This window comes from Cyprinus carpio, chromosome A19, assembly GCF_018340385.1.
Source record: "Cyprinus carpio isolate SPL01 chromosome A19, ASM1834038v1, whole genome shotgun sequence".
In the NCBI taxonomy this organism is placed as follows: Eukaryota; Metazoa; Chordata; class Actinopteri; order Cypriniformes; family Cyprinidae; genus Cyprinus; species Cyprinus carpio.
Window position 1 is genome coordinate 3,428,574 of NC_056590.1, and position 17,853 is coordinate 3,446,426.

At 37.7% G+C, this 17,853-nt stretch overlaps 1 protein-coding gene across 1 annotated transcript; it reads left to right on the forward strand.

Moving 5' to 3' along the window:
- The first annotated feature begins 220 nt into the window (after window positions 1-220).
- Window positions 221-3,909, forward strand: LOC122148737. Its single transcript, XM_042776085.1, has 2 exons — window positions 221-3,737; window positions 3,858-3,909. The coding sequence occupies exon 1, from the start codon at window positions 373-375 to the stop codon at window positions 1,876-1,878; it is 1,506 nt and encodes a 501-aa protein (XP_042632019.1). The 5' UTR covers window positions 221-372; the 3' UTR covers window positions 1,879-3,737; window positions 3,858-3,909.
- Window positions 3,910-17,853: the final 13,944 nt, after the last annotated feature.

Genomic DNA, 17,853 nt, shown 5'->3' on the forward strand with positions numbered 1-17,853 from the left:
GCCTGAGCCTGGTTTCTCCCAAGGTTTTTTTTCTCCATTCTGTCACCGATGGAGTTTTGGTTCCTTGCCGCTGTCGCCTCTGACTTGCTTAGTTGGGGACACTTCATTTACAGCGATATTGTTGACTTGATTGCAAACTATTGCACAGATACGATTTAAACTGAACTGAGCTGCATGATGACATCACTGAATTCAATGATGAACTGCCTTTAACTGTCATTTTGCATTATTGACACACTGTTTTCCTAATTAATGTTGTTCAGTTGCTTTGACGCAATCTTTTTTGTTTAAAGCGCTATATAAATAAAGGTGACTTGACTTGACTTGATTTTGAGAGAAAATATCACAGAGAAGAGCAATGGTCATTATGAAATGCCATTACCATTCAAAAGAGAAAAACCAAAACTTCCTAATAACCAGATATGTGCAATACACCATCTGAAAGGTCTTGAAAAGAGATTCAAGAAAGATCAGCAGTATTATGACTATGTAAAATTTATGGATGACATAATTTCACGTGGTGATGCAGAGAAGGTTTCTGAAGAAGAGATTGACAACAGTCCAGTTTGGTATATTCCACATCATGGAGTTTATCATCCACAGAAACCAGGGAAAATACGTGTAGTATTTGACTGTTCTGCCAAGTTTCAGGACACATCCCTCAACGACCATCTGCTTAAAGGTCCTGACTTAACCAATGCTTTGTTAGGGGTTCTATGCCATTTCCGAAAAGGTCCCATTGCAATCATGTGTGACATCAAAAGAATGTTCCACCAGTTTCATGTGAAAAAGGAGGATCAAGATTACCTGCGATTTTTATGTTGGGAGAATGTAAATTTGGAGATCACACCATCAGTCTACAGAATGGGAGTTCACTTGTTTGGAGCTGCCTCGTCTCCTGGTTGTTCTAACTTTGGTTTGAAACATCTGGCAACTCAAGGACATGGCCAGTATAGTGAAGATACCATACGCTTCATTCAAAGAAATTTCTATGATGGTTTAATAAGTGTCCAAACTGAGACAGAAGCCATCCAGCTTATTAAAGAATCAAGAGAATTTTGCTTCACTGGCAGGTTAAGACTCCAGAAGTTTGTTTCTAACAGTGAAAGAGTGATGGCAACCATCCCAGAAAAAGAACGTGCCACAGTCAAAGATCTGGATATGGCTTTGAGTTTACCTCAAATGGAAAGAGCTCTGGGAGTAGAGTGGTGCATTACATCTGACTCTTTCAAATTCAGAGTTCAAGTAAAACCCAATCCTGTAACAAGAAGGGGTGTGCTTTCTACCGTGGCCTCTGTGTATGACCCCCTAGGGTTTATGGCACCATTTGTTTTTCTTTTGGGTAAACAAATACTCCAGCAAATGTGCAAAGAGAAGGTTAGTTGGGATGAGGAAGTTCCAGAGAACTTGAGACCTCGGTGGGAGTCCTGGATCAGAAATTCACCCAATCTGGCTGAAATGGAAATCAAGAGAGACTTCTTACCTTCAAATTTTGGCGGGGCCATAATGTATGAGCTCCACCATTTTGCGGATGCAAGTGTCACTGGATACGGTGAATGTTCTTACCTGCGAGCAATTAACAAGTCTAATAAAGTTCATTGCTGTTTGGTAATGGGAAAAGCAAGAGTTTCACCAACCAAAGTTACAACTATACCAATGCTAGAACTTACAGCAGCAGTTGTTGCAGTGCAAACAAGTGATATGCTTCGGAATGAGTTAGAAATTCAAGATCTAAAGGAGTTCTTTTGGACCGATTTTACATTCGTTCTTGGCTATATAAACAATGACGCCAGACGATTTCATGTGTTCATAGCCAATCGTATTCAGAGAATCAGATCCAGTTCAAAGCCTGAACAATGGGATTATGTTGCCTCCTAGAACAAACCGGCTGATCATGCCTCTTGAGGTTTGACAGCAGAGCAACTTAAAACCTCAAATTGGTTCACAGGACCAAAGTTTCTTTGGCAAACGGAACTACCCGAAAGAGAATGCAAGTTAGGAGAAGTTAAGGAAGATGATCCTGAAATTCGTAAGGTTGTGTTTAACACTGCTCCAAAGGAGAGCAGATCATTATTGGATCACCTACAGAAATTCTCTGACTGGTCAAGAGTTGTAAAGGCAGTTACAAGACTGAAACGTAAAATCAAAGAATTCAAAGATGTGAAGAAACCAACCAAAGAAAATACGAGCCTGGAAGAAAGGAAAGAAGCAGAACTTTTTAACACCAAGCTGGTTCAAAAGGAAGCATTCTTGGATGAGATAAAGAGTTTGACCAAAAAAAGAGCAGGCTATACAAGTTAAATCCATTCTTAGACAAAGAAGGTATCCTGAGGGTAGGAGGACACCTAAGTCAAGCTACGTTGCACCCATACATCAAGCATCCAGTAATACTTCCCAAGAACTGACTGCTTTGGTCCAATATATATTAACGAAGGAAGAAAGGAGCTCAAGAGATATGATCTTTTACTTACCTGTCTATGTTCAAGGGCCATACACATAGAGATGATTGATGACATGACCTCAGATGCAAGTGTCACTGGATACGGTGAGAATGCTCTTAAATTCATTTATTAATGCTTTAAGAGCATTCATTTGAATAAGAGGAAATGTTCGTCAGTTGAGATGTGATCAAGGAACCAATTTTGTTGGAGCAAGAAGAGAGTTTGCAGAACTCATGAAAAGAATGGATCAAGAAAGAGTTAAGGCTCTAGGATGTGAATTTCTTATGAACCCTCCAGCAGCAAGTCAAATGGGAGGTGTCTGGGAGAGGACAGTAAGAACCATAAGAAGTGTTCTTTCTGCTATTCTCGACCAGTCAGCACAGAGGCTTGACAGTACCTCTCTAAGGACATTCCTGTATGAGGTTATGGCCATTGTTAACAGCAGACCACTCACCATTGAACATTTGAATGATCCATCTGGACCTGACCCTTTAACTCTGAACCACATTCTTACAATGAAGTCCGCAATCATTCTACCTCCACCTGGACATTTATAAGGGAAGATCTTTATCTTCGAAAGAGGTGGCGTAGAGTACAGTATTTGGCAAATGAATTCTGGACTCGATGGAAAAAGGAATATCTTTTAAACTTGCAGTCAAGACAAAAGTGGTACTTCTACAAGATGATCTGGCACCACGTAATGAATGGAAGTTGGCCAGAGTCATAGACGTCTGCCCAGGGTCAGATGGAATGGTTAGAAAACTAAAATTGTTGGTTAGTGACAGTAAGTTTGACAAGAAAGTGAAACCCATAACTAAACCTGTGTTTCTTGAAATACCTATACATAAGGTATGAAATTTGGGTGGTTAGTAAAAGGAATGTTTTCATTGAAAAGTTGAAGTGAAAAGTGTAAATTAGTAACTATATTGCAATTTGAGAAATCTCACATTAAGGGTGTGTGATTTGGTGGGAGTGTAAGTTTGTCATTATATTGTGTATATATTATGTTTATAAGTTGTTTATATTTTTCTAAGATTATTTTTGTTATGAAGAAAATAAGTTACATTTATTATTTGTGAATTTATTTTTTGTTATTTGGTTTGGGACTTTTATTTTGAAATGCCGACGTTGTATTTAATGGCTGACTGCCTGCAAGGTTTTCATTTCCTGTAAGCAAGCCAGCGCAAATACGAAAGTTGAGCATGTGCTCAATGGATGTCTCTTCTTGCAAGGGATTTGATCTGAGATTAAGGAGTATTCAAGACAATTTCTTTCATATAACATGCAGCCAACGAGGTATTTTGCTTTATATTTTGTTAATGCTTGTATTTTGTGTTTTGAAGTTCTTAAAGTTTGTTTGTTTGCTAACGTATGTTTTGGTTTATATTAAGTTAATGTGGTTTTGTATTCATTTAGTTTTCACGGTGGATTTGGGGGAAAGCCATCAAGTAAACCAGTAGTACAGAAACCACTTGTGCCAGTGTCTACTTGAGGGGAGTTACAGGTTTGGAAAGGCACGAAGGAGAGTAAATGGTGACAGCTTTTATTTTGGGGTTAAGTATCCCTTTAAGCAAACAGAGAAGCACATCCTTCAAGACACTTTACTACTGAATTTAAAACAATTAGTCCTGCTGCTAGAAATTATAATGCAATATCTAGATAATCTGAAGAGAATGTCATTGTGCTGTTATTCACACTCATGGTGCTACAAGTTATAATAATAATAATAATAATAATAATAATAATAAAAACCTACAACCCTTAACCTTTGTCCTAGAATCTCACAAACTGTGCACACATTTTTTCCCTTTTTGACCCATGAAACATGCTAAATCTGCTAAGTGTCAGAATCTGGATAACTAATTCCCCACTGGTTTCTTTTGAGATTTTGCCATGGAAATCTGAATTATTATTATTATTATTTTTTTTTTTTTTTTTTTGTCGAGGTTACACAAATATAATGAAAAACACATTAACATGCTTAACGTTATATATTTTGAGTGCATTTAATGGGATGAAATGATGTAAAGTGTGATTGGGCTAGTCAACACTACAAAAGACGGCAGTTAACTATCAGCTCATGTGGCGTAACAGGAAAAAATCTGTGCTGTAATCATTTTGATGCGACCAACCTGGGTTCGAACCATAGACTGTATAAAAATATGGACGTAGTGTCCGTGATGTCACCCATAGACTCCTGAAGAGCGGTTTTGAAGCTCAAAGTGTGCAGAGCGGGCCGTCACCATCTTGGCAGCGCGTCGCCACGCGACTCTCCCGGATAATCGAAAATGGGCAAAAAGGCGGGAGCTGGTTGCTGAAGCCACGCCCACCTAGCTCGATGGCAGTGTCAGCAGCGGCAATCCACCTGTCACTCAAGTGGCCACGCCCTTAATTATGCAGAACTTTTAGGCTTAATATAATTTAAACGGATGAGTTATAATAAAAACTCACCCCCCTCACAGTTGTCATAAAGGGCAAAATTAGCTATATAGACCAAAATCATTTTTTGAACCAGGCTGTAAACATGTTTTTTTTCTGCTGTAAAGTTGGACATTTTAACATCGGGAGTCTATGGGACTGACTCCCTTCTGCAGCCAGCCTCAAGCGGCCAGTCGATGAATTGCAGTTTTAGTCACTTCCTTATTGGCTTCACGAGAGAGAGCGAGAGGTTGCCGCTCGGTTCGAACCTGCATTTTGCCAAACTTTTTTTCTACCTTTTCCAATCTCAAATCACATCACATCATCCCTGTGGACTGACGCTGAACCGCATAATCAACAGAAGAAAGAAAAACGCAATCTCAACATTTTATTGTGATGAATTTCCACACAGAGATACACAATGATGAAGGGAGGATGTTTTCTCTTATCTTTGGTATACCACTAACCACTATTTAATTTGAAAAACATGAATTATATCTAGAGTTTCCCTTACAGTAAATGTGAACTACACAAAACCAGAACTACCCAACCACATAACTATCTATAAACCTACCAACCAACTATCAATCTAACTATCTATCTATAAAACTACCCAACCAAATCTATCTATAATCTGACTCTATCTATCTATCTATCTATCTATCTGTGGCCTATGGGTGCCTTACCATGCCCAGAAACAGACCAATGCCTGATTAATTTACCAACAGCCCAAGCAATATATGGGCAGATAATAGATATATCCTAATTAAAGGACAAAGGCAGGTGCTGGTGTACAAAAAAAAATAAAAACTTTATTCTTTATTACTTTTACAATATTAAAATGTTTAATTCGTAGCAGAACAAGTTAATAACAACTCTCCAATGAAATGTACAGGTTCAAGGCAAGTCGTAGACCCTTTGAATATAGAACCCAATACACATACTTCACTCCATTATACAAGCAGGAAATCACACCGCACATCAATCACCTTCGCGTGATACACACTGCAATCGGCACACTTCTGTGATAGACATTAAAGGGAATTACTGCACATTACCCCGTACCATTGCACCATAAGGATTGTACATTATACCATTAACCAAATAAACACAATAAAAATACAATACGATATACACAAAACAGACACAACAAGAAAACGTGTCTCTCCCTCTTAGCGCTTCTCAACACGCTCACAGAGCGCTGCGTCCGGTTAACACATGACTAGACTTGTGCCGGTATTCGGTAATGCGATATATCGCATAATGAATATGCACGGTATTGTTATCGTGGGCACTTCTAAATACTGTGAATAATTATATATTACAAATTTTTCAGAATTTGGAATGCATTTTAAGAATATTTTTCCCATCAACTGCTCAAAAATACACAACACCGCTGTATGCTGCTTGAAAGAAGCATGCGCTCTGATGTAAACAAGCACGTAAGAGAAGCACAGGGAGGAACACGTGAGAGACGCACTGAATGAAAGCACATTCACTCTCTGACAGCAGATGGCGCTAAAATGCAGCCCTTACCCTGTAAATCCCATAAATAAAGCAGCTGCTACTTTCTAAACCATTTTAAAATAATTTTAAATAGCCATTCAGATTTGTGGATTTGCTATGGTGTTCATCACAGAGCCAAAAACTTTAATATTTAGACTTAATAGGCTATTTATTTTCAAACTTTTTTTTTTAAATCTGGAATACAACATGCCCTAGCCCTGGAGAACCCAAGAACCTTTTTCTTCTTTGGAAAATTATGAACTATGCATTAAATCACTGCTACAAGTTCACTGAACACCAAAATATCCACTTTTTCAATTTTAACCCTTTATTCCCTAATTTAGGATTAGGGCCAAATTTGACACATTGGGCTTTCATTTCAAAGAATCACAATAACAAACACGGTCAATGCAAACTATTTTAAATTTAGGAAAATAATCAGTCAACCACACAGCTACATTTAACAAATTTTATTTATTTATTTTTTTTTTTTGCTTTATTTGTTGCATGTTAGAACTGGATTTCAAATGTACAAACACTTTGGCCAATGGAAACAAGAAAACAGGGCCAAAATCACAACTGAAAAAAAATAACAACATGGGTCTTTGCTTATCCAAAAATGTGTTCTGCTAGAGAAAGGAACACTAGACATCGTGGTAGTCTTTGAAACAATTTCTTTTTTTGTTGATGCAGAGAGGAACTGCACATTTTTCACAGTGCATTTCAGTTTTGAGGTCCTTGCACACAGCACATCGATGGCGATTTTCCTCCTTGACAGGCCAATGGGCGATTTGGTCGAAACGAACATCTGCACTCTGATAAACTCGAACAAATCTTGGTGGTGGCGGGGAGGAGGTGCCAGGAGTTGGTGGCCTACCCTGCCTTCTTGCTGTTCCAACTTCAACCAAGCCTTGAGCAACCAAACCCTGAAACTTGCGAAGTTTGAGTACTTTCGATCCAGTGATTCCCTGTGCCTCACAGTCATGCTGGTAAAGAAGCCATGCGTTGATCACCGCAACAGACAAGAAATGCCAGAAAAGTATCATATACCAGCGACGGGTCCTGATGCGAAATTTACAGCGTGCAAGATGCGCATCCAGCATGTCTACTCCTCCCATGGAAGCATTGTACTCCTTGATGATATTCGGCTGATCACTGTTGGTGTACTCTTTTTTGGACTTGTCCCAGCGCCGAGCTTTTCCCAAAGGCTCTGGTCCAGCATATGTTGACCACAAACTATATGCTCAAATGTCTTACAATCACAAACAAACACAGTTTATCAGCAACTCCCAACTGACTCTTCCCTTTTTGTTCATTGCCACCACCTTTTCCCTGATATATGTCAAAGTCGTGCAGGAGGCCAGTGACACAGCAGCGCGCCCACACTTTGAACCCCCATGGATGTGGCTTCCCTTTGATGTACTGCCTTATGGCACCAAATTTCCCTTTGTACGGCACCATCATCTCATCGATGGACTGTTTTTGGCGAGGAGCTATAGTCAGACATTGTCTCCGAAAAGAATCCAAAAATGGTCTCAGTTTCCAAAGTCGATCCTTTTTTACTTCTTCACTGGCCATTTCGTTGTCTACAAAGTGGATTACAGAGAGTAGCAGGTTGAATTGGTTGCGACTCATTACGTCTGCCACAGGCCCATAACGAACTTCACTTTCCCAGTACTGACGTACTCCAGACATTTGAACTAATCCCATCCTGAGATACATTCCTAGAACTTGTTCTACCTCCTTTACTGAAGTGTCTACACATTTCCCATGCTTTTGAACACTGTATTGATTGGTATGCTCAACAATATTTTCCAACATATCAAGGGGAACAAAGCGTCGAAAGTAAACCAGTGGCGTGTCTGTCGCAGCATCCTGGTACGACTCAACCTGTTCACCTTGAAAGTTCACGTCAGGCAACTCAAAGCCTTTCTTTCGCCAACTGTACGTTTTTGCGGCACAATTTGGCTCCATCTGTGGGCTAGCAGTCTCGGCAAATGGCGCGTCTTCATCACTGGACGACTCATTGGACGAGTCACTGTCTTGGGCAGAAGATTCAGCACCATCACTTTCATGCGGTTGAAACAATTCATCAGAATCACTATCGCTGTCCAATTCAGGGCCAAAGTCACTATCATCAGCTTCAAGTTGCTCCAATACCTGTCTTAGAGTGATCTTTCTCGGTTGCTTTCCCTGTCCTGAAAAGGGAGTGGCCATACACACTAAAAAATTAGTCTCTGGCCCTGTACTGAGGTTAAGGTTAACTGAGGTTACTTATTAAAATATATATTATACAAATGAAATTATTTCAAGGCTTTAGCCAAATACAGGACTGTCACCATTTTCCATCAAAGTCACTCAAAGAACCAAAGGGTCATTTTTGACCCGAGATTTTTTTAAACCATACACCCAGAGGGTCATTTTTGGCCCATCGTTTTTTGAACTAGCCCAGAGTCGCTAATTTAACCAAAAACAATATAAAACTTACTTCTAGGCATTCTGCAAGCTAATACTAAATAGATTAACAAAAAATACACAATTTTACCAACCGTTGGTTTGCTGAGAAGGACTATTTGTTTTGGTAGGTTTTCCAGCTCAACAAAACAGCATGTGGTCAGCCAATCTTGTTACTACCCACTCTGGCACTTGTGAGTTCAATATTGATCCACTAGGTGTCTCTATGCAGGGGTCAGAAGTGGCACTCTGGGCTTTTGAAGTTAAATTTGACAATTTTTTTTTTTGTTGGTTCATTTTGGGTAGCAGCAATTAACAGCGGCCAAATTTGACCCCGTGGGTTCTCCAGGGCTAGATAATGTTTGAAAGTGTTTTGATTCTTTATTGTTCATTCACACTTTACATTAGGGCTTCTTTAGTTAACAAACTGCCAATGAAAAATTCTTCTGAACATTCAGGCATTCCAATATTTAATAACACATTGTTAAAATTTAAAGTTGCAACTGTTATTTAATGAGCTAACATGAACTAAGACTTGTATTTTTTAACAAAGATTAATAACTTCTATAGCAAATGTAGCTATTGCTCATTGTTTTTAGCTGTGCACATTATTGAATGAGCACTATGCCATGTCCAAACTGATTACACTATATTTTATGTATTGCACTATATTTTATGGTAAAATCATTTTCTATTTTAAACTGTCTTAAATTCTTGTTAAGTCAATTTTAAATCATTTTCAAAGTTCTTAAATTGCTTGTTTATTTTGAGGTTATTTTTCTTCATGATTTTTTTTTACTTTCTTTTATGTAAAGCACTTTGAATTACCATTGTGCACAAAATGTGCTATATAAAAAAAACTTGCCATGCCTGTAATGCATTAACTAAGGTTAACTAATGAGATCTTATTGTAAGTGATACCTATTGGTCTTTTATAGTTCTTTTGCACTTTAATGTGTAAAACTTTTAACTTTTATATATTTTTTCTGTATTGCTTTATTGTATTTAAATGTTGAGTTATTTTTGCTATAAGAAAAAAGTTATTTAACCTGTTATACTGTATTATGACCACTTTTTTGAAACTAAATTTCAATACCGTGATAATACCGTATACTGTGACAAAAGCAATATCAATTAATCGCAACAGGAAAATTTGATACCGGCATATCCCTACACATGACAAACACTAAATCATTAACATAATCTGGAGGCAAGGAAAACAGTGACTGACAAACTCTCCTTGACTTTTTTTTTTCCAGCTTATGAATGATACAAACATTGACACCCAATCAGAATCAGTCCTGCTATAACGAGCTCGAGAATTTAAAGCAGTGGACGAGCATGTGCTTAGAATATACAGACGATATCGTTTGCTGTCATGGATGCTAATGTTGTTATCATTATCATTATCTTTGTAGTTATAGGTCTTTGTGTGAATGGGCCTTTATATAGTTTTTTGCTCACCTGTTGACATTTCTTGCACCCTGTGTAACACCACTAAAATTAATCTCTTGCGCGGAGGACAAATCATTAATTCCTTTTTTTTTTAAGGATGAGCAGTGTTCTGTTGATATGACAAGAGAGGTGCCCTTACGAAAAAATAAGTTTATTCAAGTGTGCTATTAGTATACTTCTTTTAAAATAAAAAAATAGGAAAGTATGCTTTTATAGTTTACTTTTTATGTACTTCTCAGAAAGGGATTTTATGCAAAAAGTCTAAATATACTTGAACTTTACTTAAGTATAACTAAAAAAAAAAATACTTACAAAAAGTCTAAATATACTTGAACTTTACTTAAGTATACTTAATAAAATAAACTTGAAGTCTATACTACTTTTTGGTTAAGGGTGGTCATCAGCTGCATTATAGAATTCCTTGTGGAACATGCAGGAGAGCTCATCAAAGAACTATGGTATGCTATCTAAATTTCAATATACCAGAAGTGTGAATATACAGTATATCAAAATTGTTGTTTGCTTCCTGAAGAGGCCATAATATTGTTCATTGGACTTTCTGATTTAAAAAAATTGAGTTTCAGATCATTTGATCAATATTTCATAGGTTTTGAGTGTCTGCTTTATTGTTACAGGACAATGAAGACCAGACAGGAATTGAACCAAAAGGACATTGGAATTGTTATCGAGGGGGAGAAAGTTGTTACAGGCCTTGAAGGTGTTCCAAGGGCTTGCTATATCCTCCTTGAATTGACGTATGCACTGAATCTCCATTATCCCAGGAATGTAAAAGTATAGTTTGATGTATTTCAGAAACTTATTGTGGAGAGCTGGATGCTTCAAAGGTGTCAAACGAAATCTAGTCACTCAGGTCTAAACTGCTGACTTAAAATAAGATGGTTTTATCTGTTCTGTGGTTCCATGTTGCCAAAGACCTAACATATCTGAACATTTTGTCTAGAAAGAGAAAAATGCCCCAAAAAGTAACTGCATTGTGTATTTTAAACTATTTGTACCTACAAAGAAACACAAAAAGTAACTTTATTCTGCAGACTTGAATTTATATGCTTTAGAAAGTAATTGTGGATAAATAAAAAAAAACCCAGTTGGTTCTGTTGAGAGACTAGTGAATGTTCCCTCTGTCTGAGAATACTAATAGATGCTACTGTAACTGTTGTTGGCAATAAAGCAGAAGTTTGTAATTCATCTTAACGTCTGTTATTCATACATGAAATAATTCAAATTTAATACACATTAAAAATAATACTAAATAATTTTTTTGTGTTAAATCAAAACAATTCCTTTAAGTAGTATTCATTAACATAGTGCTCTGATGAAATAGTGCATAGTGCTCTTCTTAATAGTTGTTGAATTTAATTAATATTATTGCTTGTAATCTGTTGCCACAATTTTATTGAGTAGATGTAGTGTATTATTTTTTACAGTGTATATTTGCATGCAAAATAAAGTTAGAAGTGACACTGAACAGATCATTTTGCAGAGAGAGGTAGTGTGCCGCGCTGGGAAAGAGCGACCTCATAGGGCAGTACTGGCGAGTCTCAGAAACTAATTGTCGCTAGGAGCTTTATTTGAAAAAAAGTCACTAAATCTGTCGACAAAGTCGCTTGGCAACACTGTGCAGCTCTCGACGTTAGACACAGTCGCTTGGGCAACACTGTGCATGCTCTGCATTGCCTGCTGTGTCCACTTGGTTAGATTGCAGTGCGTTCAAAAACCAAAACAGATTTGGGTAGTGAAGAAAATCCGATAACGACAATAAATACGTTTAAATGACTTGTACTTTAGTTGATTTAAGTCATTAAACTCAAGTCAGAGTCAAGTCTCAAGTCATGAATAGGCAAGTCAAAGTCAAGTCTTTTATGAATATTTGTCAAATTGTACGTGAAGTCTCAAGTCCTAAAATTTGCCGACTTAAGTCTGAATCAAGTCAAGTCATCTGACTCGAGTCCACCCACCTCTGCTAACTAGTCTTCTACCACGCTTATCAATGCCTAATCACACGCTCACCTAATGTCACAAAACGCGGGACTTTTGATAGTACAGGTGAGGATAGCAAAGTCCAACTAAAGGTCGTTAGATGCTTATTTTCGCATTTTGGCTCCCAAACTCTGGAATAGCCTTCCTGAGAACACGGGCTAAGTGCTACGACCCGACGAGGGTGGGGGTCTCAGACGACATCCTTCTTCCTCTGTTTAAATCTAGATTAAAAAACACACCTTTGTTGGCCAAGCATTCAAATAAGTGCATCATTCGTAATTTTGGATTGCAGTTATATCTGATCAAATGCAACATTATTATTCTTTAGCTTAGGTTAAACTAATGTAATTTACCTTGCTGGAAACAGCAGGCTATGCTAATTATGTCTCTATTTGTTTCTCTGTTTCTTCTCTACTGGGATTTACATCCGTGGAAGAAATAACTAAGCTCTCAGTCTGGATCCAGAACTCACTGAGAAGAGATGATGCCAACGCCCTCAGAGGACCGTCAGATGATGCTAAAAAACTGAACTACCACATTTGGCAATAAGTTTGCTTGCATATGTAACAGGAGTCAGAGACGTATCGGATCCATATGCAGTACTTTATTAACAGAATGGTCAAACAGGCAATGAAGTCAGAGGACAGCAATCAGGTATGTGAGGGAGATCATTTCCAAAATCAGCAACGAGTAACAAGCAGAGGTCGGGCCTGCAGGCAGCAGAGAGTCACAGTCGGTATCTAAACAATCCAAAGTCAAACACGGAAGGAACAAACACTAGGAAACCACTCGGAAATGCCCAGACAGGACTAAACAAGGGACTGAGAGTGATTGTGCTGCGTCTTACGATGCGTGTGTGTATGTGCTGCAGGTGTGTGTGTTTTGTGTGGTGTGTAGTGTGTGTGTGTGTAGTGTGGATTTAGATGCAGAGGCTGTGGTGTTGTGCAAGTCAGTCCAGGAAAGGGCAGGAGGAGGATGGGAAATGGAGTTTTGAAAATAGGGGGATGGACACAAAAATACACAGAGTCCTGCGAGTGGAGTGCCCTCAATCGGAGTGTCCTAAGGCATGGGCACACCAGGGATGCTGATCGTGACAGGCACCTAATGCTGGTGTTATAAGGATGGTTAATCGTACTGTTTGTTAACAGTCTAGTAATCTATTTGATTTTTTTTATTTTTTTTCCCTAACATTTCTGCTGTAATGCACATAAACGGTGACAGTCATCACTGATCAGAGCTAACTACTAAATATTGTAGAACCGTAAAGCTTAATTGTCGTAAAATGTTGCTTTGCACAATGATTTGTATCGGTAAAAAGCACTAGCACTATTACAAATAAAAACTTGAATTGAACTGAATTGAACTGAATATCCATAAAAAATCCAAGATATAAGTCACTAGAGCTTACATGGTTGAAAAGTCGGTTGCTCATCTGAACATTCCGTCAAAACTCAACTGTCAAAAATTTAAATCTAAACACACTGAAGCCCATTAGTACTCATTCCCCAGACTTCCTTTCTATGTATTATTTCTAACCCCAGCCATTCAAAGCTCATCTATATCATGTGAACCTTTATCTATCTATCTTATCATCTGACTATTTCTATCTATCTATCTATCTAAACATGCTACCGACAAGCTATAGTAACTTGCTAATCATGCTACAAACATGCTAGTCACGTTAGTAGTAATCATCCTAGCAAACATGCTAGAAGCATGCTAATCATGCTACAAACATGCTAGCGACATGCTCGTTAAAAAACAAATAACTTGAAAATCATGCTAGTGACATGCTAGTAACTTGTTAATCATTCTAAGCAACATGATAGTTACTCGCGTTAATCATGATAGAAACATGTTACATGCTAATCATGCTTGAAAAATGCTATTGACATTGCTAGTCACTGTTAATCATGGTAGCAACATGCTAGTTACTTGCATATGTTAGCAACATGCCCGTAAAAAGGCTAATAATGCTCGAACATGCTAGTGACATGCATAGTAACTATAACTCAGCAACCATCCCGGGTACCCTAGCAATGGCATAACAACACTTAGGAAACCGGTCCTGGGACCCTAGCAACCACATAGCAAACATAGCAACCCTCCTGGGTACCCTAGCTACCGCTCTAGTAGCCACCCCAAGTACCCTAGCAAGAATAGCAAACACCTTAGCAACCACCCCCGTATTCTAGCGCTATTACTATCTATCTATCTAATCTATCTATCTATCATTATGACAGATGTCTTGTCTTCAAAGGGGCCAGCTGATGATCGCGACAGCATAATTGCTGTTAATAGTGTTAATCGTTCTGTTTGTTTACGTCTTTTATTGATTTTTCCTAACATTTCTGCAGTATGAACATAAACTGACAGTCATCACTGATAAGCTACTACTAAATATTGTAGAAACTTAATTTTCTGTAAAGTTGCTTTGCAATGATTTGTATCGTAAAAAGCACTATACAAATAAACTTGAATTGAACTGAATTGAACTGAATATCATAAAAATCCCATAGACTTACATTGAAAAGTCTGTGCTCATCTGAACATTCCGTCAAACTCCAACTGTCAAAAATTTAAATCTAAACACACTGAAGCCCATTAGACTCATTCAGACTTCCTTTCTATGTATTATTTCTAACCCATTCAAACTCATCTATCATGTGACTTTATCTATCTATCTATCATCTGACTATTTCTATCTATCTATCTATCTAAACATGCTACCGACAAGCTAGTAACTTGCTAATCATGCTACAAACATGCTAGTCACTTAGTAATCATCCTAGCAACATGCTAGTAGCATGCTAATCATGCTACAAACATGCTAGCGACATGCTCTTAACTTGTAAATCATGCTAGTGACATGCTAGTAACTTATTAACCATTCAATCAACATAAAAACAACTCACAAACCAATAAAGAAACAAACAACATACTAACAATCCATAAACCTATTAAAAACATACTAACATCATAATAACATATAATCAATCATGCTAGCAACATGCTAGTTACTTGCTTATCATGTTAGCAACATGCCAGTAACATGCTAATAATGCTAGTAACATGCTAGTGACATGCTAGTAACTTATAAATCAGCAACCATCCCGGGTACCCTAGCAATGGCATAACAACACCTTAGGAACCGACCTATCTATCTATCTATTCACATAGCAACACCCTAGCAACCATCCTGGGTACCCTAGCAACCGCTCTAGTAACCACCCCAAGTACCCTCAGACTGTATTGTCTTCAAAACATTCAAACTTCAAGACTTCAAAATTCTATCTATCTATTTATCTATCTATTTATCTATCTATCTATGACAGACTGTATTGTCTTCAAAACATTCAAACTTCAAGCGTTTAAAATGACTTTAAACTTCAAACTATTTCAGAATGAAAACCATCAAACTTAAAAAATTTTAAACTTCTTAAAATGTTCAAACTTTTTTAAACTTTCTGGTCTGGCTTTCTCAAGCCAACCTAAAGTTTGTCTGAACAAATTTTTTATCTAGTTATTATTATTATTCTTTTTCTGAGACTAAAATTTCTGACTCTGACTCCTGCTAGAGCTTTAACTCTACAAACTTAGCCCAGCTCTTCAGACTGATCTCACTTAGTGTCCTATATCTTTTCTAACTGATTGGACTTACGGTTTTCATAAAAATGAAGATTAAAAATCATAAAAATCCCATAGACTTACACTGAAAAGTCTGTGCTCATCTGAACATTCCATCAAACTCCAACTGTCAAAATTCAAATCTAAACACACCGAAGTCCACTAGACTCAATCAGACTTACCTTCTATGTACTATTTCTAACCCAATCAAGCTCATCTATCTATCATCTATCTATCTATCTATCTATCTATCTATCTATCTATCTGTCTGTCTGTTTGTCTGTCTGTCTGTCACTGACTCTATCTATCTATCTACTCTATCTATCTATCTATCTATCTATCTATCTATCTATCTATCTATCATCTGACTATTTCTAATCTATCTATCTATCTATCTATCTATCTATCTATCTATCTATCATCTGACTATTTCTATCTATCTATCTATCTATCTATCTATCTATCTATATATATATATATCTATCAAACCATCTACTATTTCTATCTATCTATATATCTCAACCAACCAACTGCCATCCATCTATCTATCTATCTATCTATCTATCTATCTATCTGTCATCTATCTATCTATCTATCTATCTATCATCAGTCATCTACACTTGCAACTATCCAAACCAACCTAGGAACTCCCCGGGTACCCTAGCCACCGCACAGCAACACCTTAGGGGAAGTCATGGCCAACCCTTTAAAAATATTCAAAACATAAACCTAAGGTTGTGGGTTCGAGTCTTGGGCTGGCAATACCACGACTGAGGTGCCCTTGAGCAAGGCACTGAACCCCAAACTGCTCCCCTGGTGCTGCAACATTAATGGCTGCCCACCGCTCCGGGTGTGTTCACGGTGTATGTGTGTTCACTGCTGAGTGTGTGCACTTTGGATGGGTTAAATGCAGAACACGAATTCTACTTGGCTGTATGTCACGTCACTTTCACTTAGCAACCACCACAGGTACCCTAGCAACTAAATAGCAACACCCTAGCAACCAACACATGTACCCTAGCAACCACATAGCAAACCACCCTAGCAACCATCCCAGGTCCCCTAGCTACTACTCTAGTAGCCACCCCACATACCCTAGCAACTGAATAGCAAAACCTTAGCAACCACACGGGTATTCTAAAGCTGCATATCTATCTATCTATCTATCTATCTATGACAGATCTATCAAAACATTCATACTTCAAGCATTTAAAACTACTTTAAACTTTAATCTATCTATCTATCTATCTATCTATCTATTCAAAAAATTGCTTTATTGGTATGACTGTAAATAATACAGTATTGCCAAAGCTTAGTATACATGTACAAAACAAATTATAATAATATAATAATAATAATAATAATTACATGAACATCACAGTAATAGAATGGAATATTATAACGTCTTAGAAGTATTAAACTGTAACAAATTAGAATGTGTGAACACTTGATACCACAGTTTTTAACTTACTTAGAAACCCACATACTAAGGATCACTGTGGTGGACAGTAGGGTAACACAATGAGGTCAGACACAACACACACATTCACCTCCTGTCTCTCAGGCTGTGGCACATCCATTCATATCTCGCAGCAAGTGCTGCTGTCTGTCCCTCTCCTAATATTATCTTTGCTTTTTCTGTTTCACTAGTGGCTGTAAAGTTCTTTATTAAGTTGGTGAATTTGTTGAAGTAGAGTTTTCTTATGGATATGTACTTATGACAGTGAAGGAGGAAGTGGGTCTCTGTCTCGATCTCTCCTGTCTGACAGAGCACACACTCTTTGCTCTCTGGGTAACCAGCTCTTTCTGTGTCTGCCGGTCTCAATGGCTAGACTGTGTTCACTGAGCCTGTACTTGGTCAGGATTCGTCTCTGCTTTGTGTCTCTGATACTCTGGAGATAATCTTCCAATTCATAATTTGATTTTAGAGTTCAAGGAAATTGTAATTTACTTT